Here is a 17,453-nt window from a genome sequence, read left to right as displayed (position 1 = left end):
GCATCTGTGATGGTATGGGGGTGTATTAGTGCCCAAGGCATGGGTAACTTACACATCTGTGAAGGCGCCATTAATGCTGAAAGGTACATACAGGTTTTGTCATGCAAGCAACGTATTTTTCATGGACGCCCCTGCTTATTTCAGCAAGTTAATGCCAAGCCACGTGTTACAACAGCGTGGCTTCATAGTAAAAGAGTGTGGGTACTAGACTGGCCTGCCTGTAGTCCAGACCTGTCTCCCATTGAAAATGTGTGGCGCATTATGAAGCGTAAAATACCACAACGGAGACCCCGGACTGTTGAACAACTTAAGCTGTACATCAAGCAAGAATAGGAAATAATTCCACCTGAAAAGCTTCAAAAATTGGTCTCTTCAGTTTCCAAACGTTTACTGAGTGTTGTTAAAAGGAAAGGCCATGTGGTAAAAATGCCCCTGTGCTAATTGTTTTGCAATGTGTTTTGCAAAGTTAATGATTATATGCAAAAAAAAAAAGGTTTCTCAGTTGGAACATTAAATATCTTGTCTTTGCAGTCTATTCAATTGAATATAAGTTGAAAAGGATTTGCAAATCATTTTATATTCTGTTTTTATTTACGATTTACACAACATGCCAACTTCACTTATTTTGGGTTTTGTACACACACACACACACACACACACACACACACACACACACACACACACACACACACACACACACACACACACACACACACACACACACACACACACACACACACACACACACACACACACACACTATGTACTTAACAAAAGAGTGTGCAGAGCAGTAATCAGAGCAAAGGGTGGCTATTTTGAAGAAACTAGAATATAAACACGTTTTCAGTTATTTCACCTTTTTTTGTTAAGTTCATCAGTGTTTTTCAACCTTTTTTGAGCCAAGACTCATTTTTTTCATTGAAAAACCCCGGAGGCACACCACCAGCAGAAAACATTAAAAAATTAAACTCACCAGCCAATATTGACATTAAAAAGTCGTCACAATTGTTGGGTATGACTTTAAACCATCACCAACCATGCATCACTATAGCTCTTGTCTCAAAGAAGGTCTACTGTCACGACCTGTCACATCACGCCGCGACTTATTTAGAATTTTTGGGTGTTTTCCTGTGTGTAGTGTTTTATATTTAGTTCTTGTCTTGCGCTCCTGTTTTGGTGGCTTTTCCTGTCTTGTTGGTATTTTCCTGTAGCAGTTTCATGTCTTCCTTGACCGCTATTCCCCACACCTGCTTTGTTTTTAGCAATCAAGAATACTTAAGTTGTTTTTATCCTTCTTTGTGTGGACATTGTAGATTGTCATGTCATATTCGAATGTTGGCCTTCTCTGCTCCACACGCTGTGAGTCTTCGTTGTAGTCCAGCATTCTGTTTTTGTTTACTTTGCAGCCAGTTCAGTTTTAGTTTCGTTCTGCATAGCCTTCCCTAAGCTTCAATGCCTTTTCTTAGGGGCACTCACCTTTTGTTTATTTTTGGTTTGAGCATTAAATACCATTTTACCTGTATCTCACGACACACGAGTGTGCCGCAGCACAGTGATTGAAAAACACTGAAGTACATAACTCCACATGTGTTCATTCATACATTTGATGCCTTCAGTGACAATTTACAATCTACAATGTAAATAGTCATGAAAATAAAGAAAAACGCATTGAATGGTGTGTCCAAACTTATATACACGTATATATACACACACACACATATATAATTATATATATATATATAATATACACACACACACACACACACAAACACATGTATATACATACATATACACAGTTGTGATCAAAAGTTTACCTGTAAAGAACATAATGTCATGGCTGTGTTGAGTTTCCAATACTTTCTACAACTCTTATTTTTTTGCGATAGAGTGATTGGAGCACATACTTGTTGGTCACAAAAAACATTCACGTGTGTGTGTGTGTGTGGCCAAACAGCTCAATTTTTGTTTCATCTGACCACAGAACTTTCCTCCAGAAGGTCTTATCTCTGTCCATGTGATGTCAGATTAAACAAAAATTGAGCTGTTTGCCCACAATACCCAGCAATATGTTTGGAGGAGAAAAGGTGAGGCCTTTAATCCCAGCAACACCATTCCTACCGTCAAGCATGGTGGTGGTAGTATTATGCTCTGGGCCTGTTTTGCTGCCAATGGAACTGGTGCTTTAAATGGGACAATGAAAAAGGAGGATTACTTACAAATTTTTCAGGACAACCTACAATCTTCAGCCCGGAGGTTGGGTCTTGGGCGCAGTTGGGTGTTCCAACAGGACAATGACCCAAACACACGTCAAAAGTGGTAAAGGAATGGCTTAATCAGGCTAGAATGAAGGTTTTAGAATGGCCTTCCTAAAGTCCTGACTTTAGGTGTGCACAATGCTGAAGAAACAAGTCCATGTCAGAAAAACAATACATTTAGCTGAACTGCACCAATTTTGTCAAGAGGAGTGGTCAAAAACTCAACCAGAAGCTTGCCAGAAGCTTGTGGACGGCTACCAAAAGCGCCTTATTGCAGTGAAACTTGCCAAGGGACATGTAACCAAATATTAACATTGCTGTATGTATACTTTTGACCCAGCAGATTTGGTCACATTTTCAGTAGACCCATAATAAATTCATAAAAGAACCAAACTTCATGAATGTTTTTTGTGACCTACAAGTATGTGCTACAACTCTATCACAAAAAAATAAGAATTGTAGAAATGATTGGAAACTAAAGACAGCCATGACATTATGTTCTTTACAAGTGTATGTAAACTTTTGAAGCATAAAAAAGCATAATGTTTAAAAAACATTTCATCAAAACCTTTTGTCCAGTCATGGTTTTTGTAACTTGAAAATGATCCGTCAAGAGTACACCAATATTGATGAAAAATTGTATCTATCTGCGATTAATAGCGAACAATTTGGGTTAACTATGAACAAAATGTGATTACATATTTTAATTGTTTGTAAATGTGTATGTAAAAATATATTCAAAAAAGTAATAACCAAACAATGTTACGACCTCCCTGCAGTACCTCTACGGACTCCCTGTTGAAGACCCTTGATTTAATACATTACGTCACATATTTGAATAATCAATTTAACTAGCTTAAAATATATTACTAGCTTCAAATATATTATTAATTTATTACCTCCCGTGGTAGGTGAATCAGCGTAAAGTAGGGACGCTTTTCATTTTATGATTTATATCAATATTATGTTTCTTTATAAGGCCTCCACATAGATTCCACACACTCTCATAAGCACTTCCTGTCATGATCTCTCATGACAATTATTACTCATTTTTGGTATTTTGTTTTTTTTCTTCCTACTTGTTTTTTCTTCCGACTTGTTTGTTCCATTTCCTATTTGCCTCATGTTTGCCACTACGTCTGACTGAGCCCTGGTTCCCTTACTTGTCCCTGAATGACAATCAGGATGCATTTTATGCCAGCCCTGTACTCTGTCCTGTTCCCTATAAGGGCTGGACAATTCATCACATTTTGATTTCGATTACGACTTGTCACGATCATGAAAATATAATTATCAAAAAAATGTGTGCAGATTCTAGAGCTTGTAACGGTGAAACAGATGAGGAACGAATGAGTGAAAAAAAGCATGTTTACTAGAAATGTGGGATCTTATCACTTATTATTTGACATAGGGCTAGTATGGCTAATCAATAACAACAAAAATATAAAGCATATGATTTCAGCATTGACGCAACAGCAGACAGAGTCACAGAATTTGCCAATATGACGAAAACCGCTGTTAATCGCAGTATATCAAGGAAATTGACATAAATGTGGGTGAAATTTTGTCATTATGAGGAGAAGGAACATTTGTTTGAGAAAATAATGTGTAAAATAATGTGAAAATAACGCTCATTCATCCCCGAAACATGCAGCCGCCCTAACAATGTCGAGACGGGCACTTAATTAATTAAACTAGGAAGCTAAAGCTAACAAGAACAATCCATACACCCGCAACACATCTCATCTGTTGTGTTGTTGTGAACGACATCACGGATGTAACATCAATGTACAAACAATCATACACACAACACATCTCATCTGTTGTGTTGTTGTGAACAACATCATGGTTGTAACATTAATGTACAAACAATCATACACTCGCAACACATCTTATCTACTTGTGTTGTTGTTAACGACATCATCGATGTAAGATAAACTTACAAACATCTCCTCAGTCGCAACTTGGGAGTCGGTCTCTCTTTTTTTCTCTTTAAACAGCCTCAAGTCGCCTCCACACGTCAAACTGAGAACAGCAGCACACTTCCCCCCCTTCACAATAATGCACCACGTCCGGTCTGATTGCGCTAACAAATGAAAGGTTTCCGAAAAGTACCTTACACAAGCATAATGAACTTAAAGCACGTATTGATACATTTACACAAATATTACACTTTGACCTAAAATACTGGTCAAAATTGTCCAAAGATGTATTGCACCAATAAATGTGAGAGATTTTGCATTTAATCAACAAACATTTTATAAAATTGTATTTGACACAAAAAGCACACAGTCTATAGTAAAAGATATAAAATGGAACTAAAAACAATTACAAGGTTAAAAACGGAATTTTTCAGTTTCTTATATTTCTATTGTTTTAGTTTTTGTTATAACTATTATTCATTGCTAATTTATATCCCTTTATTTAAGGTTGAGTTTTGGTGGTACAATAAATACTTGTTTTCAAATTAATGAATAATTGTGAAATTAATTTTAATTACAATATCAATGAAAATAAGTGTGATTATTATTTTTGCCATAATCGTCCAGCCCCATTCCCTACGCTTCCTGTGCACTTTCCTGTTGCACTATTTTTGTTTTTATTACTCAATACATTTATACCCGCACTTCGCCTGACGTCTCTGCACCCTGGGGTCCGAACCTACAACACCCGCATCAGAACGTAACAACTTTCTTTGCTCTTTAAACACGTCATATACTCTAAAACCTCCATCATTTTTGACATAGTACGTAAATCTCAAAGTACACTTTAAAATAATCCACACAGACCGTAGTAAGTTAACCACAGAGTGGCGAGGGAACACTGAATTTGCAGACACCACAAAAATAGCTTCACTTCTAGTAACTATACCAGGATGTAATGGTTTACTGTTGTGGACTCACCTGCAGAAGTCGGTGTTGATCATGCCGTACACGCGGATGCTGTCGCACATTTCCATAGCGAGAATCATCGTGAAGAATCCTGTGCTGAGATACGCTCCCGACTTCAACCTGAGCGGGGACACGCCAGCAATATTACCACGATATTGTTGAATGATTATAGGTACTTTTTGAGCACATAGAAACAATCTTTAAACCAAGTTTGGACATATTTAAATAAGTCAAGTAAATAAACCGACAAAATAAATACATTTTCTTGGCAGAAGAAACATTAAATAATGTTCTGGCTTCTTAAGAGTGTTAGGGGAATATTTTTCTTAATACTGTATGTATCTAACATTTTTATATATTTTTATATTATTCTCACTAGTTTTAATGATGTTACAATAGTGTTATCCCAATACCAGTATTTCCGTACCGGTACCAACATGTATTTAAGCATTTTTCAATACTTTTCAAAATAAAGGGGACTACAAAAAATGTCATTATTGGCTTTATTTGAACAAAAAATGGCATGATACTTTAAATATATGTTTCTTTTTGCAATCAAAGAACAATTTTGTCATCATATAAAATAGTGAACATTCTAACTTGTCTTTTAGTAGTAAGTAAGCAAACAAAGGCTCTTAATTTGTCTCCTGACATATGCAGTAACATATTGTGTCATTTTTCATTCTATTATTTTGTCAAAATTATGAGCGAGAAGCGGTAGAAAATGGATTATTAATCTACTTGCTCATTTACTGTTACTATCTGCTTACTTTCTGTTTTAACGTGTTCCATCTACACTTCTGTTCAAATGTAATAATCACATATTCTTCTGTTGTTTGGATACATTACCTATGTTTTGAGTCATACTATACATTTGGGTAATCCAATAACAAGTAGTTACAGGATCATACATTTGTCAAAATAAAAGTTCTACTGTCTCCAGGGAAGTATTTCCTGAGTTTATAAATAAAAAAAGACAACATATTTTGTGATAATAAAAAATATCGATGTAATCTTTGTAGTATCGACTACGGTATATGAGGCTCTTGTACTTGGTATCGATACAGTCGATATTTGTACAGATTCACCCATTTGTTTACATTCAGGAGCGCTAGCTTGCTGTTAGCGGTTAGCTATTGTATCCTCCTACGGTGTGTAGTGAATCCATCCATCCATTTTCTACCGCTTGTCTCTTTTGGGGTCGTGGGGGGTGCTGGAGCCTATCTCAGCTGCATTCAGGCAGAAGGCGGGGTACACACTGGACAAGTCGCCAACTCATCGCAGGGCCATTCCTCGTCCTGCAGGTTTGATACTAGTAAGAAACTTACTTCATTTGTCGCCATGGAGGCTAGGATTAGCAATTTAGAAGTAGCTAAAACACTGCGGACAGATGTTAGCGGCTAGCTAGCAATGTTTTTATAACAGGGTAACAACTTCGTCAATTGATATGAAAGCATGTGTTAATCGCAAAGATTTTTATGAAGGTTTAGGTCAGGCTGATAACAAAAATAAGTAATAATCAAATTAGGGCGGCAACTAACGATTAATTTGATAATCGATTAATCTGTCGATTATTACTTCGATTAATCGATTAATAATCGGATAAGAGACGAACTACATTTTTATCCTTTCCAGTATTTTATTGAAAAAAACAGCATACTGGCACCATACTTATTTTGATGATTGTTTCTCAGCTGTTTGTACATGTTGCAGTTTATAAATAAATGTTTATAAAAAAAAAATTAAAAAAATTATAAATTAAAAAATTGCCTCTGCGCATGCGCATAGCATAGATCCAACGAATCGATGACTAAATTAATCGCGAACTATTTTTATAATCGATTTTAATCGATTAGTTGTTGCAGCCCTAAATCAAATATACTGCATAAGAAGGGACTAATAATTAACCGATGAAAGTTAAATGTACATAAAACTATATTGTTCTTAAAATAAATAAACTAAATGATTAATAAATATCAATAAATGTTTTGTTTACTAAACTGTCGATAAAATTCAAGTTGAAAAAATACAGCTTCACAACTTTAGTCATAATTTTTACGCTTATTAAACTTCTCTGACTTGAGGTCCAGACGTCTTCTTGAGAATACCATTGCTGCCACAGGTGGTGGAAATGTGTATTGCAACTAATTACCATACGGACAAAACACGTTTTTGGTGGCTCTCGAGAGGGTGCTCATGTCCCCACAATGTTTAAGAAACACTGCATTAATGTGAAATCAATTCCCCATTAATTTTTTTTATTACACAACAAGACACCAAATGAAATTCAAGTTTGATTCAAAAAGTATTAATCCATCCATCCATCCATCCATCCATTTTCTACCGCTTATTCCCTTCGGGGTCGCGGGGGGCGCTGGAGCCTATCTCAGCTACAATCGGGCGGAAGGTGGGGTACACCCTGGACAAGTCGCCACCATTAATCATTTCACATAAATAATAAAGTGTGACAAAATGTTGTAATTAATACAATTTTACTTAAGGCCCCTGAGACCAAGGGCCTCCTGTATATTATTAGTAATGTAGAAACACCGTAGTCCATGCCAAAATGTTCCTACCTGTTCTTTCCGGTTTCATTCTGAAAGATTTGGTCGCAGTGCGCCACTCTTTCCTGCGTCATGGCGTACATTCGGACATCGGGATACTTCTTTGCTATCCTCAGGAGAGCGTTGAAGACGCCACCTTTCCCGTCTGTCCTCATGTTCCTCTGCGGACCCCAGAACACGTATGTGGTGTTGGCTGCCTCTTCAAAGTAGTAGCGCTGGTTCTTCACCAGGTGCGGGGCGCTGGTGTGGGACACCACCCGCACGCTGGTCCGGCTGCCCACGTCCTTCTCGTAGCCCAGGGTGGGAGCGTTGTTCATGCGGATCACGCACTGGATTTTGTCGATGTCGGCGCCCAGGCCCGCTCCGAGCATCTGGCCGGAACTGGAAACTAAGGCACACTGGTTGAAGTGCACGTTCAAGAACTGCAAAGACACACAAAGACCCAGATTTCAATGATGCGGCTGTTCACTTCTTTGTGTACCAGCAACCATTACATCATTACAAAAAAAAAGCTTCAATATATATTCTGTTGCTTTAATGAATCATTGAATGCAGAGGTCTTCAACAGGGGGTCCGTGATTGGCAGAGGCACTGCAAAGGTGTTGTGAATTTTTTCAAAATAAAAGCCATACTAAATAACTATACAGTACCGGTAATATTATATTAATGTTAGCATTTAGAATAGCTACACTGCAAAAACTGAAATCTAAATAAGATTAAATATCTCAAATAAGGGTGATATTTGCTTATTTTCTGTCTGATAAGATAATTATTCTCACTAAGCAGATTTTATGTTAGTGTTTTACTTGTTTTAAGGGTTTTGGTCCTAAATTATCTCAGTAAGATATAACAGCTTGTTGCTGAGATTTTATGACCTATTGAGTAAAACATGCTTGAAACTAGAATATCAACTGATGCAAAGCTGTGTCATTAACACTCACAAGTATAAAACTACTTTTTTAAAGTAATAATTTCTTTTTTCAAGCATGAAAAAAAAATCAAGTCATACTTGGTCAACAGCCATACAGGTCACACTGAGGGTGGCCGTATAAACAACTTTAACACTGTTACAAATATGCGCCACACCGTGAACCCACACCAAACAAGAATGACAGACACATTTCGGGAGAACATCTGCACCGTAACACAACATAAACACAACAGAACAAATACCCAGAACCCGTTGCAGCACTAACTCTTCCTGGACGCTACGCTACAATATACCCCCACCCCTCCCACACACACACCTCAACCCCCATGTTAAAAAAAATAATGCACTTTGTGACTTCAATAAGAAATATGGCAGTGCCATGTTGGCATTTTTTCCCATAACTTGAGTTGATTTATTTTGGAAAACCTTGTTACATTGTTTAATGCATCCAGCGGGGCATCACAACAAAATTAGGCATAATAATGTGTTAATTCCACGACTGTATATATCGGTATCGGTTGATATCAGAATCGGTAATTAAGAGTTGGACAATATCGGAATATCGGATATCGGCAAAAAAGCCATTATCAGACATCTCTAGTATTAACACTTTTTGGGGCGCAACAATAACACTCCGTTTACTGCCATCTAACGTCTTGAACTTGCAACTGTAAGTGCAACTTAATGACGACGTTTACACTGCAGGCCAAGGTGGCCCAAATCAGTTTTTTTTCCAGCTGACTGTTTACACTGCAAGTAAAATGTGATCTTTATCAGACCGCAGTGTAAACGCGCATGTGGCCCCAATGTGGTCCCAGTGTGGCCTCGACATACCCCTCATGCGCACTTTGATAAAGTGAAAACAAAGGAAGTTGACCGGGAGGAAGTCACTGATACTATAAAATAAAAGTCGTTGCACCCTAAAAGTGAGTGTTTTTTTTAAGGATAAATTAAAGTAATATAATGTATGAATGAGTGTATATACTATATAGTGTAATATATTGTATTGGGGACGGTTATAATCTTTTAATGGCTGTTAAGTAGAGAAGACACAGACATCAGCATGGACCTACGGAAGCCTTATTTTTAACTCACATGTAAGCAAATGCTCCACAGTATCAATTGCGGTCTTTTAACAATCGCAATTTCTTCGGAATCAAAATATGTTTTCATGTATTACATATTGCCTTTTATTTGCGCACTATTGACGAGTGATGCACCGAAAATTTGATTGTCTTAAATAGACAACGGATGTTGTGATGAAATATCCAGCTGAAGCTGACGGAAAAAAATCACATTTAAGTCACATTGCGAAACGCGTTTGAGTTTGTAAAGCACAAAATACCAATCTGTACTGATTGAAAAACATGAACAATCATATTACATTATCTCTAAATTTGTCCTAGTGTGTGAATGTGAGTGTGAATGTTGTCTGTCTATCTGTGTTGGCCCTGCCATGAGGTTGCGACTTGTCCAGGGTGTACCCTGCCTTCCGCCCGAGTGCAGCTGTGATAGGCTCCGGCACCCCAGAGAAGGACAAGCGGTAGTAAATGGATGTAAAGAATTCGCCGACATTTCATGTTTTGTTTGTACACAGCTAGCCAGACAGTGTATGTACTGTAGTTGTCATAACATGCATGACGTGCTGTGTGTATCATGATCAATATAAAGTTTGACTCACTCGATGGACAGTTGTGCGTTTGGTTCAGAGTTTTTTCTGGTTTATTTGGGTAAGCACTCCATTTATGTCAAATAGCATGACTCCAAGTTCCACATTTATAACTCAATGTCACTTTCACCTCACTCTCTCGGCTTTCGTCTGCTCCAACGTCTCACTCTTCCTTCGTGCTGGCTTTTATGACCAGCAGTTCATCCTCAGTATATTCAGCTTCAAAAATAAGGTTGTGAATCCTCATTTGTCCAAAAATAGTCGTCGTCGTTGTCTGTTATTATTTCTGTCATGATTGTAAACACACTATTATATATTTACTTGCAGTGTGTATATTGTACATATTACATATTGTTATGAAGGTGTCTGTTACTACATTATATATAGACTTGCAGTGTGTATATAAAACGTTGCTGGAGGGCTTTGAAGGCTACAACGCAGACTCCCATCTTTCAAGCGCTTTTTTAATCATCTTTAAAATCCTAAAAAAAGACATTGTATTCGAAAACATTTATATGCCGTCGTATAAACATTTAGACGTTCTTTTAGTCAGGAACAAACCAAACGTACTGTGCTTTTAGTCTTTGAATCAAATGTAACATATGATGCTTTAACCTTAAGAGAACTTCATTGACGATTGTACAATGCTGAAATTTTTTAAGGTTGTTCAACGTCCCCGACATCTGCTTAGTCATTAGTTTAGTGTCAAAGGTTACTCCCTCCCTCCTGCTTGTATTCTATAAGAAAATGACACATCTGTCACTTTGCGCAAAGTGACAGATGTGTCATTTTTTCTAGGAAAGGAAAAGTCCTTTCCTAGCTGCTGATGTGAACTGTACCTTTTGAAATGCTTGAGCTTCTCAAAAATAAATCTAAGACAGACAATTTTTTGATCAGGAAAAATTTCCGATACAACTTGGTGTCAGAAGTGGGATGCCCGGAACGACCACGGGACCGGATCACGGACGGTGATTGATCATCCAGACTGAAAGAGAGACGGACGGGAGGACTGACCGTGACTCGGCGCCCCACTGTTGGCCGCAGAATTTCTAGCAACGGACTCATTGAGTCCAGACCTACAAACTACTAAACTCGGTAATGTAAAACTTTCATTTCAAAGAAATATTACAAACAGAGTTTACTTATATCCCTTGAACAAGTCCTAAATTATGTTTTTCTCTGGGTTTTATACCCTTTGAGAGGTTTGTTTTTGTTGGGTTTAAAACCCTTTGAAATGTTTTTTTTTAGGGTTATATACTTTTGAGAGTTTTGTTTTTCTCGGGGTTTAATACCCTTTGAGAGGTTTTTCATGGTTCACTCCACTTGTAGACATAATGATGGACTCAAACGTCAGCAAAGTTCAATGGTCTTCACCAATTTTAATGGCCATGAATGCCAAATATGGACTGACTGTCTGGAATGTGTTGAAGAATGGGTCAAACTGGGTTTCCCTGTGGGAGGAAGTCCGAGTTCTAGGCAATTGACTCAGAAGAAAGGTTGAAGAATGCATGCGAGTGTGAAAGATCCATCCATCCATCCATCAATCTTCTTCCGCTTATCCGAGGTCGGGTCGCGGGGGCAGCAGCCTAAGCAGGGAAGCCCAGACTTCCCTCTCCCCAGCCACTTCGTCCAGCTCTTCCCGGGGGATCCCGAGGCGTTCCCAGGCCAGCCGGGAGACATAGTCTTCCCAACGTGTCCTGGGTCTTCACCGTGGCCTCCTACCGGTTGGACGTGCCCTAAACACCTCCCTAGGGAGGCGTTCGGGTGGCATCCTGACCAGATGCCCGAACCACCTCATCTGGCTCCTCTCGATGTGGAGGAGCAGCGGCTTTACTTTGAGCTCCCCCTGGATGACAGAGCTTCTCACCCTATCTCTAAGGGAGAACCCCGCCACCCGGCGGAGGAAACTCATTTCAGCCGCTTGTACCCGTGATCTTGTCCTTTCGGTCATAACCCAAAGCTCATGACCATAGGTGAGGATGGGAACGTAGATCGACCGGTAAATTAAATAAATAAATAAATGATAAATGGGTTATACTTGTATAGCGCTTTTCTACCTTCAAGGTACTCAAAGCGCTTTGACAGTATTTCCACATTTACCCATTCACACACACATTCACCCACTGATGGCGGGAGCTGCCATGCAAGGCGCTAACCAGCAGCCATCAGGAGCAAGGGGTGAAGTGTCTTGCCCAAGGACACAACGGACGTGACTAGGATGGTAGAAGGTGGGGATTGAACCCCAGTAACCAGCAACCCTCCGATTGCTGGCACAGCCACTCTACCAACTTCGCCACGCCGTCCCAATTGAGAGCTTTGCCTTACGGCTCAGCTCCTTCTTCACCACAACGGATCGATACAGCGTCCGCATTACTATAGACGCCGCACCGATCCGCCTGTCGATCTCACGATCCACTCTTCCCTCACTCGTGAACAAGACTCTGAGGTACTTGAACTCCTCCACTTGGGGCAAGATCTCCTCCCCAACCCGGAGATGGCACTCCCCACGAATGCGACGCCCACCTCAACCGCCACAGGCCGCCCTCAGACAAGCAAAAAAAGGAAAAGACAGCCCAGGCCTCAAGTCGTGTTGCATATGACGATGATAAACTATCTGACATAACACCAGCCCTGGGACATCCAATGACAGCAGTCAAAAATTAACTTTTCAAAACGGGTCACCTCCTCCGTCCTCGACAAAGGCAGCGCCATCAACTTCCACCTTCCTGGGGGGTACAATCAAGTTCACAGGTCCTGGCGAGGACCCAATCCTGGTCTACAGCCACATGACCCCCACAGCTCAACTAAGCAGCAAAGAACGAACTTCCACCGGTCAAAAATAACGGAACTGTGTTCAATTCCTTTGTCTGCGCATGGCGTCCTACTGGCTACAAAATCACCACTATCTTGAAACAAATACTTTGCCAAAGTCTCAGCTGTGGTAGATGTATTGGCAAACCAAAATCTAAGAGCCACCCAACCCATCTGGGACGATGACAGTGCGTGGGAAGCACACGTCAATCGCATCCTCGCCCATATCGAGGAGGTGTTTCCACCGCAATCTGATCTGCACGCTGTCTTCCGCTGCAAACAAAGACAGGCCAAGCTCGTTGAAGAATACTACTTCCGGCTCAAAAAAACGTTTGCGCTGCTAAATGTGGTCATCAAGGGCCCAAAGATTGGGGTTCCCGTGTGGGCCACTTAGAAGGAACTAAGCGCACTGCTCTCGTTAATGACCTCCGCCCTACACTTAAGGCGGAGGTCGAGCAGTCGATCGTGGGCGCCTGGAATCAAGCCCGCCTAGACAAATATCTCAAGCACGCCATGTATGCTGAAAAGAAAGAGGCGAACAAGAGCACGTCAACAAAGACAGCAACCTGGCTTTGCCGTGGTTGGTGATCATGGCGTTGTCACCTCTTCTTCTCCCTCTCAGCTCAGGCTGCAGAACTCATTGCCCTCACCACTGCATGCACACTGGCTGGCGGAAAATCTGTGACACTATGATCCTGATGGCAATCCTTGTTTGCCCATGTAATGTTTCACCCTGTGTCAAAAGGGGGGGGACATTGTGACTGTCTAAAGCAGGGGTTCTCCAATTGTTTTACCAAGTACCACTTTAGAAAAAACTTGTCTCGCCAAGTACCACCATGGTGAAAAACATGGCGGTAGGGCTAAGTATTCATTAAAAACAAGGACACGCAGTTTGAGTATAGGAAAATACAACAATGTACTTAAATCAAGTGATTCTTTGGTGTACCATAGTTTGCGAATCACTGGTCCAAAGTATGTGGTTCTGTGCATAAGCGGGACAACCCAAAACTCTGCCAGCCGCTGACCCGCCACCCGACTTCCCCTTTCAATATGTATTGATTTCATAGAGCTCCACCCATGCGAAGGGAAGATATATTGCTTGGTGAGGGTTGACATGTCCAAGTGGGTTGAAGCTTTCCCAACAAAGATTGCGACAGCCGACACCATAGCGAAGCGGCTGGTGCAAGAGGTAATACCAGAAAAGATCTCCTCTGCAAAACGGGGGCCATTGTCAAACGCATTAATTACCAACATGAGTGACACTTTAGGTATCGACCTGAGAAAACGTTGCAGTTACCACCCGCAGTCGGGAGAGAGAACGGCAACACTAAACAGAAATGAGCTAAATGCTGTAATGAGGCATGAATTGGAAACGATGCCTGCCCCTGGTACTGGTGCAGATGCGGATGAGAGTTCGCAGCCGAAGCAACCAGTCTCCCATTGAGATTTTGTTTGGTGCCCAACCAAACGTGCTGATGGGTCCCAGGCCACAAGGATCCCTTCAGACCTTCATGGGAGATGATGCTTTGATTGAATATTGCTTGCACTTAACCAATTCTCTTACTGCCATCAGGAGGACCGTTTGAGAAGCGCTTCCGAGAACCGCCAACAGACTTGGGTCCTCATCCGGAACCCAAGCCCAAATGGTTCAAGCCCGGACGCTGGCTTGGGCCGTTCCAGGTTCAACTGACAATGCACACTGCAGTTAAGGTTGCAGAATGTGCTACGTGGGTCCGCGCCACTCACTGCCAAAAATCCCACAGCTGACGACGGTTCCGTATGTCAAGTCCAGGAAAGACGGCTGCATAATATAATTACACATCTGTGTCACTTTGCACCTTTTTCTTTCCCACCTGCTACGAATGTGAACTGTGTCTTTAAGAAAGACAATTTTGTTTGACTACTTGATCAGGAAAATTTCCAATACAACAAGTGTGTTCTTGTCTTTCATAATGATTGTAAACGATAGGCAAAATTCCCCAAAAAGGGCAGTTCTCCTTTAATACATGAGGGCCCCTGTTAATAGACCGTATAACTACCACCTTTTAGGTAACCATCCACGGCTAAGGTAAAGGAGCATATACAGTCAAAACACATTTTATGATTAATCTGAGCATATACATTAATAATGGCATATTTTTTGGTGACTAATTGAATTACTTTACGGGTTATTCTTCACAGCACTAGTTACTGTAATACTGTACATTCTGTCAGTGCTTCTCAATTTTTTTGTCATGCCCCCCCATGGGAAGATTATTTTTTTCAAGCTCACCCTAAATTGAAACATGATTGAGAACCTGATAATATTTTTTCCTTTATTTCTTGGTACAAACCCCTCGATGAATTGCTGGCACCTTTACATGCCACCAAGCTGACAACTTGTGTTTTTCTCACGCCGCACCCGACACCTTATCGTTCAAGATTAGAATGAAAACATACGCTAATTCTGGGCACCGAGGGGGGTCCGCCCCACTATTGGAGAAGCACTGCGCTATGTCAAAATGGAAAAATACCAGTACACTTGTGAGGTTGTACTAAAAGGAAGGAAACCAACCGAAGCACAAGATAAATAGTTTCTAAGGTGAGCTATGCAGTAAAAGTAAACACAAAAGTGTGTAAAAACACTCACTCCTACCCTGCAGGAACAGGGGTGGACTGGCCATCGTGAGTACCTTGAGTTTTCCTACATGGGTTTCATTCATTTATTATTCATGATTGCTGCACCTTGCCTTGGTAACTATGGGTACCGGTACTGTCCCGGGGGCCAGAGTGGGGACATGTAACCCAACAGAGACAATACAAGTGTTGAACAAACAGTCGTTACTCAACACACGGTGTCGTTATTTATTCAAGGATCCAGAAGATAGAGAGACATTCTTTTGCTTTTGTGAATCAATGGGGCGAGGTGGCACGCAAAGACATCCATAACACGTCATAGTTGTAATCCTGTATAGGAACGGCGACACTTTACAAGAATAGATACAAGTGTTAGCAATGCCCTCTTTTGTCTTCTTTCGCTAGCTTTGAGAGACCTTATTTGAGGTGTGTCACTCATAATAAAGACTTCATAAATGACTTCTATGTCTTGCTAGGGCCGTGTCCTCATTAGAAAAGCAAAATTTTTGTCCCAGTTCAAAAATTAGTATCCGTGTTGTTTCTTACAATGTGCGTGGGCTGCGTGTCGCTCTCAGCGAAACTGATACATCACGCCGAGTTGTGGTGGACAAATTGATGGACATTCTGTGCATCCAAGAGACCTTCCTGGCTAAGCAAGACCTGGAAAGACTCAATACAATTTATACATAGTGACTTTAATGGCGCAGGAGAATCTACAAATGACCTGAGTACTGAAGTCATCCGGGGGAGGATCCCAATGTGGAATAAGAAATATGACCAGCTGGTTAATATTATAAGATTGGGAGTTGACTGGGCTATTGGGATTGAGCTGTGTTGTGTGGCTGGGCGATATATCGATATACTCGATATATCGCGGGTTTGTCTCTGTGCGATATAGAAAATTACTATATCGTGATATTCGAGTATACGTTCTCACGCAGTTGCTTTTAGCTGCGGGCATTACATTACAGGCGTTTCTCACTCATTGTTGTCTCTCCTTCTCACAGCGACATAAAACAAGCGCACCTTCTTACATACGTCACATACGTATAAGCCCTCGCGGAGCAGAGAGGTAGCGGCATGGGTAACGTTAGCTGTGGTGCGAGTGATAATACGAGAACATGAAGGTGCGAATCTGGTAACGAAGGAAGAATTAATTCCCAAGAAAAACAGCACGGGGTCCATCGTCTGGAGGTGGTTTGGCTTCAAGCGGGAATATGTCGAACAGACAACCGTAATTTGTCAAATGTGGGGCAAAAGCGTTGCTACAAAAAGTAGCATTACTGCTAATATGTAGCATCATTGAAAAGTCACCCGCTAGAGAATGAAGAGTGTTTGAAACTTCGCATGTCAACATCTCCGTTCGGTGCCACACCAACAAAATGCCAAGGCAACCATTTCCACATCAACACCGTATGAAAAAAAATAGTCAACAACAGAAGGAGAGAACGTCCGCAGTAACCTACCACATAGCGAAGGACATACACTATTTGATTTCCTATTATGCAGCTCATTTTTATTTGACAGTTATTGAAATATTTTGTGGCACATCATGCACAAAAGTGCACTTTATTTGTTTTAAACTATTGTAGTGGCGTTCTGTACAAAAAGTGCACTTTAATTTAGTGTTGTTTTGATATGTCATCTTAGTGACATCATGCACAAAAGTGCACTCAAAGCTTGTTTTAAAATGTTTCTGACAATCTTGCACTTTCT

General features: G+C 40.6%; 1 protein-coding gene across 2 annotated transcripts in view; it reads right to left on the bottom strand.

Annotated features, from left to right (window-relative positions):
• Positions 1-17,453, bottom strand: part of st6galnac4 (ST6 (alpha-N-acetyl-neuraminyl-2,3-beta-galactosyl-1,3)-N-acetylgalactosaminide alpha-2,6-sialyltransferase 4) — a 38,010-nt gene that overhangs the window by 6,898 nt on the left and 13,659 nt on the right. For both annotated transcript variants that reach the window (XM_061931862.2, XM_061931861.1), the window contains 2 exons: positions 7,723-8,132; positions 5,159-5,266 (listed from right to left, as the gene is read on the bottom strand). In XM_061931862.2, coding sequence (XP_061787846.1) covers positions 5,159-5,266; positions 7,723-8,132 — 518 coding nt within the window. The remainder of the gene's footprint in view (positions 1-5,158; positions 5,267-7,722; positions 8,133-17,453) is intronic.

This window comes from Nerophis lumbriciformis, linkage group LG39 (assembly GCF_033978685.3).
Source record: "Nerophis lumbriciformis linkage group LG39, RoL_Nlum_v2.1, whole genome shotgun sequence".
Classification (NCBI taxonomy): domain Eukaryota; kingdom Metazoa; phylum Chordata; class Actinopteri; order Syngnathiformes; family Syngnathidae; genus Nerophis; species Nerophis lumbriciformis.
This window is presented reverse-complemented; position numbering and strand designations above follow the sequence as displayed.